The sequence below is a fragment of the Gekko japonicus genome, unplaced genomic scaffold, assembly GCF_001447785.1.
Source record: "Gekko japonicus isolate JY-2015 unplaced genomic scaffold, Gekko_japonicus_V1.1 scaffold676, whole genome shotgun sequence".
Lineage (NCBI taxonomy): Eukaryota > Metazoa > Chordata > Lepidosauria > Squamata > Gekkonidae > Gekko > Gekko japonicus.
Genome location: NW_015166442.1, coordinates 296893 through 318052, shown reverse-complemented (window position 1 = coordinate 318052; position 21160 = coordinate 296893). Strand labels below are relative to the sequence as shown.

At 42.2% G+C, this 21160-nt stretch overlaps 1 protein-coding gene across 1 annotated transcript in view; it reads left to right on the top strand.

Moving 5' to 3' along the window:
- The first annotated feature begins 5391 nt into the window (after window positions 1–5391).
- Window positions 5392–21160, top strand: part of RBP2 (retinol binding protein 2) — an 18186-nt gene continuing 2417 nt past the window's right edge. The window contains exons 1-3 of the mRNA XM_015411986.1: window positions 5392–5464; window positions 10735–10913; window positions 19635–19736. Of these exons, the coding sequence (XP_015267472.1) occupies window positions 5392–5464; window positions 10735–10913; window positions 19635–19736 (354 nt within the window). The remainder of the gene's footprint in view (window positions 5465–10734; window positions 10914–19634; window positions 19737–21160) is intronic.

Sequence of the window (21160 nt, the reverse complement as noted above, 5' to 3'; positions counted from 1 at the left end):
ACCAGTGTTAGAGTCAGGGGTCATTTCGTAGAAAAAGAGCTAGGGGAACTCATTAGCATAACTCATTAGCATATGCCACACCCCCTGATATCAGGGGCCCGGCGGTGGACCTGCAAGGCCGGCGGGAGTGCGAGGAAGCCCCACCAAGGCCCTCCCTGGCCCCAGGAAGGCAGGGGTGGGGAGAGGCGGGGAGGAAGCAACTTACCCTCCCTCTTCTCCTGCCTCCTCCTGGCTGAATGAGGGCTGGAAGCAGGGTGGCCCCCCCCCCGAAATGACCTCTGGTTAGAGTACACATGTAATTTCCAGGCACTGGTTTTAGAGAAATCTCTTAGATCTTGTACACATACAAACAACAAGGCTTATATGCCTCAGGAAAGAAGGAGAAGAAAACAGATACTTAACCAAATAACAGCTAGATTTGACTCTGGTAGCACCATAGAGACCAACAAGATTTTGGAGGTATGAGCTTTTGAGAGTCAAAGCTTGTCCTGCAAATGGGATGTCATCTTGTGTCAGTGATGGGAATTTTGGCAGAGTGTAGATATGCAGTAAAAGGGAGCACAAGCTGTTTAAAGAATTAAGTCGGTTTATTAAGAAGATAATAAACTTTTTAAGAAAGAGGAGAGAGAAAGGGTAGTCTAACTGTCTAACTAGCTAGGAGGGAGTCAGTAACAAGCAGTTCTCAACAGAAGTGGGGGAAAACTGAGCCAATCAGGAGACAGGAAGTAGATCATTTGAAAACAGTAGCAATTCCCTAATCTCACTATGCTAACTAGTTGTCCCCTCTGCTGCCCCTTGCAGGATGTTCTTGTCATTTTCTTTATCTATGCCTGATAGACCTTGCATTTTCCAACAGGAAGATGATCTGGAGATGAAAGCCAATTCAAAAATGCAGAGCCAGAGAAGCTCATTTCCTCTGACTTATTTTCAGATGATTGTGACTATGAGGTGCCAGACTCCTGGATGACTGATGCCATTGGCCAGGATCCCTTGTGAGTGTTTCAGATAACTGATGCACATTAATATTTGCAACCTTCAAAATGTTTCCAACATATCATTTTAGTTATCAGTTCATTGATCCAGTGGACCACCATGACTCCATTGATTGATGACATGCAAAATAAGATATCCTTAATATTGTGTTAACAGGCCCTTCACTGACAATGTTTGTGGAGGTAATAGGATCTATGCAATTTTGGAGGCATTATTGCTCATCCTATTACTGCCCACTAAGCTCGAGTATTTCTTTGCAGAGCTTGACATGCACTATGATCAAATGCAGCAGCCGTCACCATAGCTGTCTGTTAAAGTCAATACACCATTTTTGTTGTTGTTGTTTATAATTGGTGGAATATGCTGTAATTGTACCACTCCTAATTATACCTGTGCCTGAGGAGGTACAAAAGAACCAATGTTAGTAGTTGAGTCAATACATGTACAGGGAATTTCTGAAAATGAGCTGGGGAGGGGGAAGAACCCTCACCTCCAAGCAAACTAGCTACAAAACTAGCAATTAAGCAAAATTACATATTTGATATGAATGAAGAAAATCCCTGCTTGAAGATATGTTCTGTACTTTTGAGGGAAATAAACCCAAACACAGAGCAGGAAAGGGACTCTAGGGGAGTGTCTGAGTCCAAACCTTTTTACTAAAACAGAATGTACCATCCCTAAAGCATCCTTGCCAGAAATTTTTGAACTTCATCCAGTCTGTTCTTTAAAATCTTTCCATTTCCACTAGCAGCATCCCATTTCCCAACTGATCTTAACAGACAGGATATTATTTTACTAAATAACATGCACTGCAATTCCTTGCCTGTTCATACAAAAATAAATAGCTATGTACCTCATTAATCTTCTTTCCTTTAAGTGTATTCATTTCCTCTGTCCTTTTCTTATGTTACTCTTATTAAAAGTTCTGCATTTTAGTGAAGCAAGCTAACATGTACCTAGCAGAAGGGCACGATGACTTTCCATACCTTGACAATGCCACATTTGACAATGCAGTCTCCAGTAGTTCCCTATGAGAACAAGTGTATTTTTTCTTTTTCTTTAATTCATTTATATCCTGCCTTTGTCTCCAGTGGAGACACAGAGTATCTTATATCATTCTCCTTTCCTCCATTTATCCTGATAACAACCCTGTTACATAGGCTAGGCTGAGAGAGTGTGACTGGTCCAAGGTTACCCAGAGAGTTTCTATGGCTGTGTGGGGATTTGAATACAAGCCTTCCAGATATTAGCCTGACACTCTTAACCACTACAATATAGTGGCTCTCCCTTCCTGTCCATCCGATTTGCTTGTCCTGCCTCTGATGCTATCAGATAGCTACACAGAATCATAATATTTGAATGGAACCTACATTTGTATATTTTCCTTATACTCAGCAATCATTTTTTTAAAGAATGGCCAAGCTTTTCCTTCAGACTTTGACCGGTGTAAGTAACTGCTATTCAACTTTATGTTGAAGGAGTCATTCTAAAAGCTCATTTAGTGTAAATGAAGTCAAAAGTTACCTAGAGGCTTAATAGGTTTTTCTGCCTCTTATCTTATTTCAAAATTCCCTGAATGAAGCTACCCATATTGCTTTTAGTATTTTACAGTTTGTCTCCTGAGACCTTCTGACAAGTGTCTACATCTTATGATAAAGCTTTTTTTCTTCAGTATGTTTTCAGCTGCAGGCAGGAAGAAAATAACATTACATTTGGAGACCTGTGATAGCAAGACATCACTTCTCTAACAAAATTGGAAGCTGACCTCAGCATTATCTCCTTGTTCAAGGAAGCAAAAAGCCATCCTGCTACTGACAAAGCAGATACTTCCAAAATGGTGCTGGATTATAGTAATAAGAAAGTCTATGTGGCTACGAAGCACCTGAACATACAATATCATGTCATTTGTCCTGATGCCCTGAATATGGAGCTATGCATAAAACACTTGATGTAAAAATATGTCCTTCTAATAGTAAAATCTGGCTTCCTTTATGATCACTAAAACAGAAAATGCCAGGGGCCAAACTATACATTACAATATATGTCAGTCTGTCATGAAGATATGCACCGATATTACAGCTAAAAGTTTCCAGTGGGAACTCCATGTAAAAGTGGTGAGGAAGTCAGATTCAGATCAGGACCATGGCATGGGGGAGGAAAGGCTCTTGCCTCCCAACTGTACCATTTCTCCAGTCCAAAACTAAATCTGTCCCTGCAACAGCTTTAAATGAAATTCCCACCAGGAACTCGAAACCCACATCAGATTAATATCCATTGTAATGCATAGTTTGCCCCTCGGATGTATAAATACAAAGTAGCAGTTTCTAAATACTTGGGGAACTCATCAAATATGCAGAAAAATATGACTTTGTTAATCAAACCAAATGGGTAGGGGAGTACAACTTCTAGAAATTGACTGATAATGATTCAGTATGTCTCAGGAAGCACAGAATATTAACAGTTGTTAAGCATCAGTTAAAGGGGGAAATACATAAGGGAAAGAAAGGAAAATTAGCCTGTTCAAATTCCTGAGAATGTAGAGGAAGAGATGTTGACCCCCTTTTTACAAACTATTAACATTCTCCCTTGCAGAGTAAGCACATGGTGATGAGTGTCCTGCAATTTGACAAGGAAGAACCCTTGTGTGAGGGCTATAATCCCTAAGAATTATACTATCCCTGAGGAAGGAGAAAAGTCAATGGAGCTGTTTTTCCCACTGAAGCAAAAGCAAAACTATCCCCAAATAACAGTCTCAAATACGTGAAGTAACAATATTAAAAGATATAAATAAAATGAGCCAAACTAGAAACAGGGATGTGTGAACAACTAATTGCCTCAGTTTTGCATCAGTCAGTTCAAGCCAGTTTGTCAAGTTACTTTTCACATATCCAAACATTACACTACAATACAATACAATCAGCAGTATTTCACACGTGCACATTCTTGTACAACCTGATTGTCATGGGTGGATTGGCCATTAAAAGTCCTAGGGGGCTTATGGCTGCGGAGATTACCCTGACCAAATCAGCAGCCCTTGGCCAGCACAGCATGGTTAAGGAGATGCCTGGAGCAGCAAAGGATGCTCAGCACATCAAGGATGCACCCCACCCAGCTGTGCCCCAAGTGGTGAGAGATATACCCATGAGAATGGCTTGGCAAGTCTTTTATCCCTTAGCACCTTAATTTATGCTCTATCGTTTCTAGGCCCCCAATGAGGTGTAGATATGTATAGGAAAAGGGAGAACAAGCCATGAGAAAAATGGGGGGTCCCCAGGGGTGAGGGCCTTGGGGGCATCATTATGTGGTGTCTAGCTCCCCTATGTCATGTAATGATTTGATCTTTGATCCTGGTCCTCTGCCTGGTTCTGCTCTACAGATGGAAAAGCCCCCTCATGGCAAGGAAAGGCCACTGTCACCAGCTACTGCAGAGCTGCAAAGCTCTTTGACAGCCCTACAGGACAGATGGTGGAGAGGTGAGCTTAATCAGAGGTTCAACTCATGGTGATTGTGGCTGTTGAACATGTTATGTTTGCTTGTTGAACATGTTCGCTGCAAAGTTCACAGCATCCCTAATCAGAACCTGAACATGTCCTTCCATAGTAGAACATCCGATTGTAGTAGTACAGTTCAGGAACATGCTAATTTTTTTCCTCATTTCAATCAACCCTAAAGTTATTTGTCTGCTGTCCGTACCTTATTTGCCTCTCTAGGCCCTATCCTTCCATTCCCTAACTTTTCCCAAGCTGAGAAGCATGTTGTCCAAGGTCATGGACAGAAATGAAAGCCACTTGTACTAGCTACAGTATCAGAAGCACTGCTCAGAAAACCCCCTGCACAAAGTGTTTGCTCTGATAGTATGAACTGATGCCTGAGAGAGCCAGGCAATGCTTTGGCTGCTTCTTCATCACTCTTAGAATATAAATGTTCAGGACACTTTGGCACCGAATCTCTGATAGTCTGTTTGGGGAACCACGTGTAACATACTTTTGAAATAGAAAATAAATGTTTCATTCTTGCATAGGATTCAAATGGGAGTTTTGCTAACTGAAGGGAATTCTGATTTTAAGCTTCAGGTTTAACTTGCCATTATGTAGTGAATGTTTCAGAGGTATACTCATAAAACCTTACATTTTACAAAGGTCACTGCAAAATCACTTTCTTTCTGACTCCCAGCCTCAGAAATCTATTTGCTGTCTGTGTGTTTTCCTCTTGAACCTTGATAAAGAACATAAAGTCCTGTTTAGGTTATCTTGCTGATCTTTAGACTTTATTATCTTGGGAGCTATAAACTCTAGTCAAAGAAATATAAAAAGGACAGAATTACAGCACATTCTTTTTGCAACTCTTCCTTCCAAGCTCCATATCTGATCCGTCCTTGGATTTGAACTCTTAGCTGCAATGCCGGCTGATTACAATGGAACATGGGAAATGGAAACAAATGAAAACTTTGAAGGTTACATGATTGCATTAGGTAAATATAAAAAGTAGATATGATTCAGTAAATTATGCTTTTAAACTGCTACAGACTTGTAGTCCAATTCTAAACAGGTTTCTCCAGAGTTAACTACAGCAATGTGATATAGTTCCTAGTAAATTTGTTTTGGATTGCAGCTGTAGACCTTCTCTTTGTTTTTGTATTTCATGCATAAGAATTTGTTTGGTTTTGCTATATTATATATTATGTCTGCAAAGACTTGAAAACTATTGAAAAAGTAAGCAGGCATTGCTTAGCAGAGAGGCGGACGGCAGTAATATCGGTAGAAACCACAAATGGATCAGAAAAACTGACTGAACCTTGTGGATCAAAGTCTGTGAGCCACTCCCTGTGCTCTCAGGTTTGTTAGTACTGAGGCATGCAGCCTTGGAAACATAGATCTTTCTGCATCATCCCCATTTTAATTGCCTCTGCATCAACAGGAGCAAGCTAGCCCTAAGGACTATATGCAGCCCATATCCCACCATTGCCCTTGCATGTTTCATGAGTGCATTTGAAACTCCAAAGGAGCAATGAATTGAGACACACCAGTTATTAGAGGAAGATGTTTGTAACAGTATGATTGAGCAGCCACACTTCCAGCATATGTTATTGAAAAGAAAAGTTTTTCTGAATAAATGACCTTGTGCACACAAGCACACATACATGCCCAGCCCTATTTAACTCATGCCAAAATGGCTCCAGCAATATGTTGGCTATAGAATTCTACAAAGTTTGTGCTACTTCCTGCAGTTTTGTCATAATGTCCCTGCAACACACCATCAGAGAGCACACCTAAGCTATTACTTGCTTATTTAGCATGCTGAAGTCAGCAGTCCTAGACTGCATGTGAGGATGGAAATCTGTGGTCAGATACCCAATAGGTAAATTCTTATTATTGCTGTTGTTTTTTTAAAAAACAACCTTGGTTAGAGAACTGATATCCATTAGGTCCATGATACTGGGAAAGGTTATTATATGTTTTTTTAAATGTGCGTGACTATATCTTTAAATGTCAAAAGTTTCATACATGCAGGAATATTTTGTTGCATACAGTGAATGATATATAACACATTTTTTCTGTTGACAAATAACTACAAGTCAAACAGAACAGAGAGCCAACAATAAAAACTTAATGTATATAGTATAAAAAGATACATGTATTTATTAACAAAGAATTAAAAAACATATAAGGGCCCAATCACACCTCATGTAAAAATACCAAAATCTTACACACAAGGGCCAATGGACTTGACCTGACACATTTCGGCCTGTATAGGGCTTCATCAGCGGTCAAACACAATGAGGAACAAATTGGCTTATATCATAATGCAATAGAATCATACAATTATGCAACATGGATACAAAATGGACCAGAAAAGAATTGCTGTAAAAATAAAAAACATGTGAAATTAAATACATATAATAAGACGAATAAATAAACAATACCTATATTCTACTAAAAGCACATATTGACTTACTTCCAAAGTGAAACCACTAGGCACAGAATAAAAATATAACTGAGGCCTCCAAAGATGTAATCACATGTAATAATCTAGATGCAAAAAAAAATTAAACCAATGCAATCTACAATATTGAAAAAAAAATTGCTTCTAGATTATTATCAGTGAAATATCATTTGGCATGTGATTACATCTTTGGAGGCCTCATTATATTTTTATTCTGTGCCTAGTGGTTTCACTTTGAAAGTAAGTCAATGTGTTTTTAGTAGAATATAGGTATTGTTTATTTATTCATTTTATTATATGTATTTAATTTCACATGTTTTTGTTTTATTTATTTTTTATTTTTTTAAAATTTGTGATTGGGCCCTTATATGTTTTTTAATTCTTTGTTAATAAATACATGTATCTTTTAATATTATATACATTAAGTTTTTATTGTTGGCCCTCTGTTCTGTTTGACTTGCCTCTTCAGGTTCTGGATCCCAGGTTTCAGGGTTAAGTCCCCCCCTCCACTTTTTTGTCCCTAGTCTGACAAATAACTACATACATTCTTAAAAGACATTGGTGGTTTGTTTGTTGAAAGCTTTTGACACACTGAATAGTTGCTAGTAAAAAAAAATATTTGCATTAAATTAAAAACATTATTATCAGTAGCCATTGGTCATTTTGAATAACAACTCAGGATTACCATTATTTAGTTAAAAGTCCAGTAGCATTTTTAAGACTAACAAACTTTATTGTAGCATAAGCTTTCGAGAAACACAGCTCTCTTCATCAGATGCAGAGAGCTGTGTTTCTCAAAAGCTTATGCTACCATGAAGTTTGTTAGTCTTAAAGGTGCTACTGGACTTTTTACTATTTTGCAGCAACAGATTAACATGACTAACTCCTCTGGATTTATAACCATTATTGAGTTAGATTCAGATGGGTATCCGTGCTGGTCTGAAGCAACAGAAGTTTGAGTCCAGTGGCACCTTCTAAGAATTGTGCATGCACATGAAAGCTTACACCCAGAATTAAACTTTGTTGGTGTTATAGGTAGGCTTACCAAGTGGCGGCGGGGGATCCGCATGTCTTTACAGGATCCCTGCCGTAGGGACGGCGATACGCGTTGCACCCGCCGTCGCCAGGATGTGACGCTACGCGTCGCTCTGGCAACGGGACTCCAAACAGCCCCGTTGCCAGAGCGATGTGTAGCATCACATCCTGGCGACGGCGGGTGCAACTCATATCGCCGTCCCCGCGGCAGGGTTCCTGTAAAGACATGTGGATCCCCCGCCGCCACTTGGTAAGCCTATATAGGTGCCATTGGACTCAAACTTTGTTCAATTATTTAATTAGTTTATTTCTGTCCTGCCTTCCTCCAAGGAGCTGACGGTGACATACATTAATCCCTCCTCCTCTATTTTACTCTCATAACAATCTTGTGAGGTAGGTTATGCTGAAAAAGAATGATGGCCCAAAGTCAACTAGCAGGCTTCATGGCACAGTGGAATCTAATCCTCGTCTAATGCTTTAAGCACTACACCGAGCTGTAATGTGTTTATTGAAAGAAAATGAGTTCCATTTCACTATGGTTAACTCAAATGATAATCACAATATGCTTACATGGGAAAAGATAAAAATGCCTAACAAACCCAACTATGTTTAGTCTATTGAAGGAATATGTTTGGTATTTCATCAGCATCTAATAGGATTCTTTGCCATCTGAGCAAAAATGTTAATTGCACTTCATAATATGGCAGGCATGTGTTGTATTTTTCTCACAGACTCTTTGAATAACACATGTGCTTCTTTTGATATCATCTTTTAGTGTCGTTGGTGATATTTATGTATTTGCATCATGAACAGAATTTTTTAAAATGATGAGATTTATGATGTGCAAAATTACAAAAGGAGAAGAGATCGTCTTGTTCTGGTTTCCTTCCTTAGATTTCTTTAGATGGTATTAGATTTTGTCTAGACAAATTCATCAACAGTAACAGATATTAGGCATGATTCTCACGAACATACTATGAAATTTATGACATCTTAAAATGTCTGTAAACCAGAAACTTGACAAAGAAGTGCTATATTATAGCCAGAAGCCATACTGTCCTGCCCACTTCCTCTCTGGCAGTTGATACTTGTCTGGGATCTAGATGTGGAACTAAAGAGGCCACTGAAATGGCTCAGAAAAGCTTTCGTTGTATTATTTTAAAACACTGACATCTGTCCTCCAATAAGGCCCATCCACACATGTCACCAGCTGTGATCTGAATACTAGGCCTCTGCAGGTATATAGATCTTTCCCATTCAGTCACAGCCCTCCCACACATCCACCAATGTGATAATCAAGCACATACCACAACTGTATGAGATCTCAGAAGCTCCCACATCACTAGTGACATGTGCAAATTGTGTCAGGGTCAGGCATTTTGTATCTACCATGTTTGTAAGGTCAGGTTTTACCTGCTAGGAAAAACTGAGCACAGGAGACAAACAGGTATAAAGTTTGTAGCACAGGCAAAGAGCCAAAGCCACATTCATAGTTCATAACACTGAAGCAAAGGCAGGATATAATTATGCTGGGCAAATCAGGAAGTAGAGTACTTTTTCACAACACTCATAACTTGGGAGGGGTCTCACGGTCACAGGATGTAGTGATGACTAAAGGGAACTTCAGTGCGCAGAGGCAGTATACTTTCGAATGCCAGGTACTGTGAGGGAAACAGCAAGGGAAAGCTATCTCCCAAATTGTGGGCCTTATGGAGCACCGGGTTGGCCACTATGGGGAACAGGATGCTAAACTAAATGAACTATTGTTTTGCTGCAGAAGGACTCTTCTTACATTCAGAGATCATAACAAGGGGTACATGGACAGCAAGGGGTGGGGGTTGGAAAGTAGTCCGGGGATGGGCCCAGTAAGCACAAAAGGGCAGTCTAGTAGCTTTCCTCAATAACATTACCCAGAATGAGGGTGTGTAAAAGGCCTTGAAGCAACAATGCAACGTGCTACTAATGCAGGGAGCTGGGAGGATTTTGTTTTCCATGATCATAGAAGAAGAAGAAGAGGAGGAGGGGGGGGGAGGAGGAGGAGATTTGATTTATATCCCACTCTTCACTACCCAGAGGAGTCTCAGAGCATCATACAAACTCCTTTCCCTTCCCCTCCCCACAACAGACACCCTGTGAGGTAGGTGGGGCTGAGAGAGCTCTGAGAGAAACTGCTCTTTTTCTAGAACAGCTGTGCCAGAACTATGGCTTACCAAGGTCATCCAGCAGGTGCAAGTGGAGGAGTGGGGAATCAAACCCAGTTCTCCCAGATTAGAGTCCACACATTTAACCACTGCACCAAACTGGACAGCTTTGGCAAATGGTGTCTTTTGTATGGTCTAAAGTGCTTGCAGTATCTTTCTCTTATCAACAACCTTTTTGTAGTTCGGGCTAGACAAAGTGCATAATCTGTAGGGTCCAGGTTTGATCACTGCATCTCTCTTTAGTCATGTTTTTGATACTGTAAAAGCTAGTCGGTTGGGATAAATGAGAACTAGGTACCTTTTCATAATAAGATATCAGCCTTTTGCTGAAACTGTACTCTGAAATTAAGATTGGCCATCCTTCCACTGGTTCAGCAAACTACTTCTAAAACAAATGATGTGTCAAACACAGTGTAGCAGGGGGTATTGCTGTTCAACCAAAAAAAGGAGCAGAACCTCTGGGCCCACATATCTCTTTGGACTGTAACCGTACAGTTGGGAAATTTAAGTCTGAATGTAGTGGGTACGTTATTAACAGGAATGTTTCTTGGGGTATTTACAGACATTGACTTTGCTACACGTAAGATTGCAAAACACCTGAAACAAACGAAAGAAATTATTCAAGAAGGAGACAATTTCAAGACAAAAACACTGAGTACTTTCAGGAACTATGACGTGAATTACACCATAGGCGAAGAATTTGAAGAGCACACCAAGGGGCTTGACAACCGAGTGGTGAAGGTAGAAACCTATGATTTGTTTTCCATTTACACAGCAGTCAACACCGGCACCTGACGTTCAAAAAAAAAAAAAAGGAGGAAAGCAAATTATAAATGTTAAAGAAATGTTTATTTATAAAGAGGCAGTGATTTGCATTTCAGAAACAGGATGTTCTTCTATTGCAAGTATTTATTTTATATGTAAATGATGACAATTTTTCAGGCTTGTGACAGCAAGACCAGATTACTTTTTCATCGGCTTTCCATCTTCAGAGGCTCATGCACCCCTTGTTGATAGCTGGAGGCTCTCTCCTGCAGGTCCCCAAAGGCTAAAGCATGTTCTTCTGTGTGGGGGAAGTAGCTGCTGAGTGATTCACCCTTCTGGGCTGCTATTAAAAAACTATTGCATTTGTGAGAGCAAGTTTTTGATTTCTGCCTAGGGTTTACTCCCTACAGTGCCCTGTTTGTGGTGAACTGCCTTCTACACCAGGAGCGCACTCTGAATTTTGCATATTCAATAAGTCTGATGGCACAGGTAGAAGTAATTTTTGTTTAAGGTTGCTATTAAGACAACCTGTGGGCACTAGCTCTCAATCCTGTCCACTCTCTGGGAAATCGGTCTCTTTACTTCAAGTGGCAAGACTCCACGTGATACAAAACAGTATGCAAAAATGAGTTTCATTGTAAAAATGTTCTGGGAACTCACATGCACAGCATAATGTTGGATTTTACATCATCATATGGATATCACATGGACATGTTTTTACAAGGATGGGGCAGTTCATAAATTGAAATCATCATCATCAGAATTATACTTGGGAAGGGGCCATGACTCAGTGGTAGAGCATCTGCTTGGCATGCAGAAGGTCCCAGGTTCACTCCCCAACATCCCCAGTTAAATGATCTAGTGGAGTGTGATGTGAAAGCCCTCTGCCTGAGTCCCTGGACAGCCACTGCGAGTCTCAACAGACAATACTGACTTTTATTCTGATCTAATTCTATTCTAATGCAGTTTCATGTGTTCATGTGCACTCTGTGAACACATGGCTTCATTACTGAATGCCATATAAGGCCAGGATATGTTGTATCATTAATCTTTGAATCATTTCCCCTTTTTTTAACAATATGCTGCCACTGGGGCTGCTGTTTGAAGGTGGAGATTGATAGGAGGGCTCTTTTATTTTCCCCCATTGCCCCATTTTACTTCTGGAAATTGAAATCTCCTAGCTGCTTTGGGGTCCCCTGAGAAACAGTTATGAATAACGCACCTTCCCCCAGCATGAGTTCAACTGGTCAAAAAGAAAGATTTGAGTCATGAAACGACACCTAAAAGTTCAGTTGCCCTGTCCATGTCTCCCCAGTATGTGAATCCATGTTTACAAAGAATAAAATCCCACATCCTGACCTACAAGTGACTTTCCAGAATTTTTTTGCCAATAAGTACCTTTATTGTGCAAGTTTTGTAACATTTGAATTGGAACCAAAACTTCCTAGAATAGGTTGCACAGAGAAAGACAAACAAATGAAACACATATGTGGTATATATAACTACATACAAGTATCCTGCAAATTCCTACTCAGAAATGCTTCCTATGTTGAGAAATATTGTTCACATGTGAAGCGTTCCTTCTGGGGTCAGCTTTCTGTAGTTTCACGGGAGATTCTAGCTTCAAAGCTCCCTTCCTTCATACCTTTGGATACTGTATTTCTTATCTATATTAGCTGGATGCAACTTGGTATAAGCCTTCTGCTCCTCTCTTTATATAAGTCTGACAGTTAACTGCCACTTAGAAAAGTTGGGAGAGATAACCCCCTCTATTTAATATCATCTATGATTTTTCCTGGTTATTATGCCGTATCAAAAGGCAATCACACAAAATGCTCTAAAAATGTGTGCATTGCCAATTTAATCGCAAACCTCCAAGATAATTCCTGTGGGCCACCATCCCTGAAGCTCACCTTCTCAAACATATCTGGTGCTCAGTTGGGAGTCTAATTTTCAGCACCCCACTTCCTTAATGAGCAACCACTTCTGTGACTTATTTTCACTGCTATGACCTTGGAAAATTGCATTTGCTACATATCATTTCTACCCAGAACGGTTTCAGGGTGATCTCTGTTCTTGCACAGCCCTTGAATAATCACCACTTGACGGTTAAACTTGGTCCAGTCAATTTACTATAAATTGCAGCTGCTGAGCCCATTTCTCAAGGATGAGGTGACCTCTGTAGGGAATAAAATCCAGAAGGATACATTATGAAAGGACCCAAATTGAGCCTTCCCCCTCTTCAGTTAGATTTTCGTTCACACAGACAAAGAGAGATTTAATAGTCTCTATTAAAAGATTACCATTTTGTGTTATTGCAACTGAGAAATATGGATGAATATAAAAGCAATTATAAAAGAGGCAAAACAACTTCAATAAAGCATAACAATGCTTCAAGATTATATATAAGAAGAGTCAAGAGATCAGGAAAATGAAGCATTGAATGATGTAACTGAGCACATAAGTAGATAATGCTCCTTTGGTGTTCAGTCTTTGAAGTATGATCGTGATTGATCAAGTTAGCAATAGATCACAGCTGGAATCAGGGTTCGGCACTGCTATAGAGCTGCTGAGGCCACGGGTGGGTGCACCAATGACCAAGCTGCATCCACCACTTGCTCCTGACCTCTCCACCCCTCAGAAGCTCAACTTCCTCAGGGCAAAACGCAGAAAGCATCAATACCCAGCTCCAGTGGAATCACACAGATGTTGCTTCCTCTTCCCTTTACTCCCAAAGCAGCAAAAGGAAGAGTTATGCTGTGCTACGACCACAGGCAGTGGCCCACAGGCACACATTCATATGTCAAGGACGCCCTCCCAAACTTGGAGCCAGCCAGCAGTAGATAACTGTCAGGAAAGAAACCATCTACTGGGTAGAAAAGCTCTTGAGGACTGAAAGTACCTACATTTAAGGCACAGACAATAAATGTTATATTTATTATAATGCACTTCTTTGAATTTTGTGGCCCAGGTCACAATTTGTTTCTCTACTCTCTCACAGTTCTCTTGCCTCACAGTTTGTTTCTCTACTAATAAATAACCATCTGGCCATTTTCTTGTGTTTTGACTAGTTCGTATTTTGGCAGCCTTGAACTGCTTATGTTCTGTACTATACATCTACACCTCTGTAATCAGCTACAAATAGAGGTGTTAGAAAGAGTTTTAATGCATATTGTAAGTGCAACCTGTTATGGAAAAGCTTTTTCCTGTGGTTTTGCCTTTGCCTTCTACAGTTGACATTGTGAATTGGCTACATATGGCTACATATGGGAGCTATTTCTGTCAAGGGTGAGTCCTGTAAAAGTTACTTGTCAATGGTTCGTTCAGACGGGCAGCTAACCCCGCCATTATGCCAGCTCAAATTTGATCCCGATCTTTTTAATCCATCCTCACATGACAAGACATCCCCCGGGGGAATCGCCTTACCGCGTGCTGCTTCCGCTGTGGATTGTCTAGATGACACCACTGCACACGCAGTGGGTTGTTTTTTAAAAAAACCTTTTTGCACATGTGCATAGGCATGATCGCACGTCCTTGTAGATCTGCACATGTGCGGAATCAAATGTTCAAAGCACCATGTGAGGGACGCGTAGCTGTAATTCCAACCAACAGGACAGCCTAAGCATGACCAAATTATTCTTTCGTTTTCGTTTTCTGTTCTGACCTACGCTTGCAGGGCTGGGCTAAACGAGTCCCGGCTATCCCCCTTGCCATTGAGATCATGTTCACTGGAGGGACTATTTTGCATGTCAAAAGACCCATCCTACCTCCATCTCCCATCTCATTAACCAATTGTCCTTAAACTCACAGGTTATTCAAAACATTGAAGTGTTCGTGGCGCTGGATTGGGGTTCTGCAGCCTCATTTTTAAATGCGTTTAAGCACATATTGAGTAGTGATTTTTTAAAAATCGCACCCGCTTGGGATGGTCTGATGTCAGACCACCCCAATGGGAGGATTGTGTGCTGGTGGAATGATCAGACAGGTGAAAGTCTGTGGTTGTCCCGTCGGGACCCAAAAACTCCAGATTTAAAGGGGTATCTTTTAAGTACGGCTCCTAAGTGCGGCAAAACGGGATGCCCACGGAACAGGGACATTTCCCAGATGTTTGTGTCTGGACATTACCTTTAAATCCACCAGGCACTTGTACCTGATGTGGATCTAAAGAGACATCTGAATGGACCCAAATTCAGAATTGGTTTTTAGTTTTTATCATAGATGTGAAGTTGCTGTTTACCAAGTCAGACCATTGGTCCACCTAACTCAATATTGTGTATTTTGACTAGGGATGGGCATGAACAGGGAAAATTTGGTTTGGTTTGTGGTTTGTGGTGTGCCCAGTTTGTGAACTATGAGCCATCACGAACTTTTAGGGGCCAAACTAACCAGTTTGTGAGATTCATGACATGATAGAACAGCCCTCTTGTGTGCTAAAGACACCAACCAAACTCACAAGGGATCTCTGGATGACTCTCCTCTATTTGCCCTCCAAGTGTTGTGAGGATTGAATTTACAGGGTCTGAGTTAAAGCCCCCCAAAGAAGGCATTCCCATCCTCCGTTGTTTCCAATGAACTAAGGTTAAACAAGAGAATCTCTCAGTAGAAACTGAAGGTGGGGGGCATTTTTGCAAGCCCAGCAGAACCAGTGCCACTGTGGCAATATAAACCCAACAGGACTAATGTCAAGCAGTAGAAACTGAAGGTGGTGTGTGTGGATGCGGGGTACTTTTGCAAGCCCAGTAGAACCAGTGCAGTGTACTAGTGCCCAGAAGAGGGATGTACTAAAAGGGATTACAGAATTGCCCAATGGAAACAATCTGAGAGGCTTGAAGACCCATTAGAGATAATGCGAGCCAGTGAATGCCAATTGACTTGCATGGGCTCCATTGAAATACATTATAGAAGGAGGAGGAGAAGGAGGAGGAGGAGGAGATTGGATTTATACCCCACCCTTCACTACCCAGAGGAGTCTCAGAGCAGCTTACAAACTCCTTTCCCTTCCCCTCCCCACAACAGACACCCTGTGAGGTAGGTGGGGCTGAGAGAGCTGAGAGAAACTGCTCTTTTTCGAGAACACCTCTGACAAAATTATGGCTTACCCAAGGTCATCCAGCAGGTGTGAGTGGAGGAGTGGGGACTCAAATCCAGTTCTCCCAGGTTAGAGTCTGCGCACTTAACCACTACACCAAACACCAAACCACTACACCAAAATGTCTCAATCAATGTCTCTGGGCCTGGATAAAGTACTCTGGTACTGGAATAAAAGGTTCTTCCCTCCTTCCCATTACATGGCACACCCTGTCTGAGTTCCCTAATTTTGACCTTCAGCCTTTGCCAGCATCTGCAACCTGTTTAACTGGAGATGCCAGGGACTGAACCTGGGACCTCCTGCATGCCAAGTGTCTACTCTGCTACTCATCCATAGCCTTTACCCTCATTTCCACCTATGGAGTAAAGTGAAAAGAGATTAGAGGAGGCTCCTCAATCCAGAAATAAGATCTCATTTTGCAATGACCAACTCTGCAATGTGTAGCCTGTTGCCTATGGTGAATTTTTATTCCTAGTTCCAACCAGAGTTAAAAATGGTCTAATGCAAACTGTGACTATATCACATCACTAGAACCAAATGGAAAATATTGCTGTCTCTAATTACTTTTTTTTCTCCAAAGAGTGCAGAGAGAAATTTGCTACTCATATCCAACATCTTTCTTGTCATTTGTGATCTTTCTATGCCCTGAAATCATAGGATGTTCCTTTCACCTCTGTCAAAGCCATCCTTTACTGGCCTATCGAGAAACAAAAGTGCCTCCTCACTGAACTTTCTGCAACCTCAATTTTCTCCTCCTATCTTTCTACTGTTATCTGCTTGAAAGAAGAAAAAGCAGCTCATTTCTCTTATAATCCTATTTGATCTCTTATCAAGATGATTTCTGCCCAATATGCCTCACCACCACAGGCTATTTTTGCAAAAGAAGCAGGAATTAATTATTTCAAGGAACCCATTGTGTACGTCTCTAGCTTTCAATCCAGAAATGTAGGATGTTTCCAGATACTCACAGGGGTTGTAATGAAGACTACATGAGGAAGGAAAGAAGGAAGGAAAGAAGGGAGGGAGGGAGGAAAGAAAAGAAAAGACAATATTAGACAACATTGTACCATTCATGTTTGGAAGTTATACAGAGATTTCCCGAGGACCCCTCCATTGCTGCAGCTCCCTTTGACCTCCAGAAAAATGACTTCTGGGATTCAGGGGTCATTTCCTGCAGGAGCGCACAGGAGCGGAGCTCTGGCAGCAAAGAGCCCAGGGGGCGGGCACATGCAACAAGCCCCACCCCCTGCTCCCAGCAGCCCTCAGTCAGAGCAAGAAGCAACCAGGTAAGCTGCAGAGCCCTCCCCCCAGCCCCCCCGGTCCAAAACAGTCCAGTGGCACCTTTAAGACCAAGTTTTATTCAGGTACAAGCTCTCCCTCCTCTGCGAGGATCGGGAGGACAAGCCTGCCGCTTCCCCCCCCCCCCCAATAGCTAGCAATCCAAAACAGTCCAGTGGAGCCTGAGCGGTGGGTGTTGCCTTCTGACACACTTCCAGTGATGTCAGGGGGTGTGGCATATGCAAATAAGTTATGCTAATGAGTTATGCTAATAAGCTCCTGCACCTCTTTTTCTACTAAATGACCCCTGCTGGGATTACTGAACTCATGCAGACAAACAGCAGTGAGGGTCAGCAGGTTGGAGTGAGGAGGGATAAGGGGATGAAACTGCCTCCCCCCCACACACAGTTGAGCTGCACTTGCTGAAGAAGAAGGAGTGATTTTCAACTCCTTGTCCCTCCTTATTCCAGCCATAAGCCCTGTGGCTTTTCCTTCATGCAAGTCTACTCACTGAACATGGACTGTTTCCTCCAGGGGTCAGACAGAGCTGCAGCTATGGAGAGGAATGCAGGAGAATTATACTTTCTGCATGGAGGGTGGTAGGATACTGCCCACTGGTTAGGATTCACGGAAGTCTTCAGGGTATACATCTGCACTTCCATGCTTGCAGTCCTCTCCATTTTTTTCCTGATGGCATATGCTTGTTGCTGAAGCACAAGATACAAATTACGAAGAGAAATCACTGACTGATCTCCCCACACCCCACTTCATATTGCAACCAAAGGATAGGGTGGGCAGGAAACTGCTACTTTGATTAGGGAAGCAAGTGGTGGTATATAGCCCTTTCCTCTCTGCCCCTTTCCCCATCTACATCCACCCCTCCCAAGATGATATCTGCTCCTGTCGGCAGAAATTACAAATATGATATGTATTCCCCCCACCTCATGGATCTTCAGGGAGACAATGACATTCATGTAGGGGAAAGACACTCCCCAGATCCTGTTTGGTTTTTGTCCAGTGGCACATTAGATACCAACAAGATTTTTGGGGGTATAAGCTTTTGAGAGTCAAAGCTCCCTTTGTCAGATATGAAAGTATCTGACAAAAGTAGCTTTGACTCTCAAAAGCTTATACCCACCAAAATCTTGTTGGTATCTAAGTTGCTAAATCTAGACCCTGGTCACACGGGAGGATTTGCCCCATGAAATGGATGGATTGAGGGCGGTTTAAACCAGTGCGATCAGATGCCAACATCTGGCAAGCCCCCGCCCCCCAACCCGTCCCTTCCAGCTAAAAATGCAGTTTTAAAAGGTACCAGCAAACAAGCAGTATCTTCAGGAAAACGCGCGGCGCAGGGACGCCCTGGTAGGCCATCGCATCCAGCGCCCTTCCACATCCCACACATGCACACAAACACGGTGCGTCGTTGTTGCCTCACGTGGTGTGATCAGCTGCCAGAGGATGGAGCCGCGGGGGAATGTGAGATCCCAATAGCGCACTTCAGTTTGTTGCGGCTCTAAAAAGCAGCACTTCCCCCACGGCTTTTCCTGCTGGTGTGACCGGGACCCTCGCTGTTCTAATGTAGACCAACACAGCTACCCTCTGAAAGAGACCCCTGGCTCAGGTTTGAATCCAGTGGAAGTTCAGGGTGCATGAAGAATTCAACATGTCCTATTTAGCCCTCCCCCACTCCCACCAAATATCAAGTTACAACCATGGATCTTCCAGTGTAACATGCAGACGATATTCCCAAAGGCTGCCCAAGTTTTAGGAGGTACACTGGATCTCCTAAAATCCCAGCTGCTTACAATCAGGAGTAAGTGCACTTCTGTGGAGCTGACTCCCTGGAAATCTTTCGTAGGACTGTAGCTGGAATAACATCTACCCTTCTGAAGCAGAAGTGTGTGCATTTGATGTGGAAATAGTTACAATGATGCATGGCTTCCCTACTGCTGTGCTTTATAATGTTTTTGATACTTTCTTTTTAAAGTGAACAGAATAATGCAGATTTCAGATCTCAACTCCTCTTTTTGTTGGCAAATTCCATCATAAATTCACTCTATCTAATTCTCTTCTTTTGTGTGTACATTATGGATCATTGTGTCAGGCGAAATAGCTGTGAATTGGAAACATAAACCACTTTAACTGACACGGCTAGTTTCCAACTTGAATTTGAAGGGCTGGGTGAGGGAGGGGGGGGAGAGTGCTGTTGTCTGCTATTGCTTTCCCTCCCGGCAATACGCTACAGCTGTGTCACCTTGGTCGCAGTTTGTTGGGAGACTTTCACATTTTCTTGGATCTTACTGAATGTTATCATTTGATCCTTGCAGACACTAGTGAGCTGGGATGGTGATAAACTAGTCTGTATCCAGAAAGGTGAAAAGAAAAATAGAGGCTGGAAACATTGGATTGAAGGAGACAAACTGCATCTGGTAAGCGCTGGAGTCACTGATGCGGGATATTGCAAAGCCTGCTCTGCAGCAGAGTTCTATAACTTTTTGAAGGATGTTTCAGAGGCTTTGCTCATTTGACTGTGATGCCTTTACGTGCCTCCTGCTTATTTTGAAACTGCTTCTGTTCTGCAGTTCTCTCTGCATTCCACCCTTATAACAGATTTGAATCTGCCACATGTCAGCCAATATACTTTTGTAAGTAGTTTGGATTTGGGCAGCCCAAGTTCAGATCCCTGTCCAGACAAGGCCTAAATTCACATCGTAGTTCCCTGATTTGGTTTGTTTGACTTTGTCTCAGGTCAACATCTCACAATGTTGCTGTCTGGATAAAACGAAACAGCTACATATATGCTGCCCTGGACTTTTGCAGAGAGAGAAGGATAAAATGCCAAATAAACAATCCAATACAAGAACACGGAGGCTCCCATTAAGATAGTCCTGAAAAAATAAAATTCTCAGCAGAAGCCCTCTCACCATTTCTTCTTTCCCTTCCCTGGGTCTTTGAAATATTTTAGAAATCCTTTATTGATTAATTAGTAGCATAAGGGAGTAATTGGGTAGTCGCAGTTCAGCAATCCAGAAAGCAACTACTTGTCAGAAATGAAAATTACAGGAAGAAAGGGACCTGCAAGGACTCGTAGGGAAGGAGAACTGATTTTCCCACTTACTTCCCCTGTACTCTTGATATCTATTGCCTCCCCACCCCTTCTCTCTATTGCTCCCCCCCTAGGGTTACCAAGTACTTACCGCAAATCAGCGGGGGACATATAGTTCTTGGTGGGAACATTCCCGCAGGGAAAACACAGATGCTGCACTATCCTGTCATCCAGACATGACGTGGGCATGTAGCCGGGTGACGCTCTGGCAATGGGGCTGAAAACTCGATGGTACCATCGAGGCTGCAGCCTGACCAAGGAGCTAAGGAAAATCTGAGCACATGACAAAGCACCAGGGAGATCAGGGGCAAGGCCAACTTTACAATAGTGTAGGCTCCACCCTCCAACAGCTCCAAATGAGCACATGGCCACCCAAATGCCTCTTCCTCCTTTCAGAGGTGGTAAAGGTGGCCTCAACAGCCACAAGGGTTGAGCAACCATTTCCATAAACAAAGTGTATGCATTTTTATAGTTGTTCTGTTTTCTTGCACCATTTCCCCCCACAAAATGTCTGCCTTTTCATGTGCATTGTATGGATCAATCTATATATCTAATAGCCAACTTGCCCCCTCCGTGCGGATACTTAAATCAGCACGGAGGGGGCAGCTGGGGGGCCGGGGGAGGTTTGTGCACACGTGGGCCAGTCCCCACGTGTGCACAAAAATAAAAAAAGTTTTAAAAAATTTCGGGGGGATGTTTAAATCCCCCCGAAAGTGCAAGAGCGTCTCCTGCGCATGCGCAGGAGAC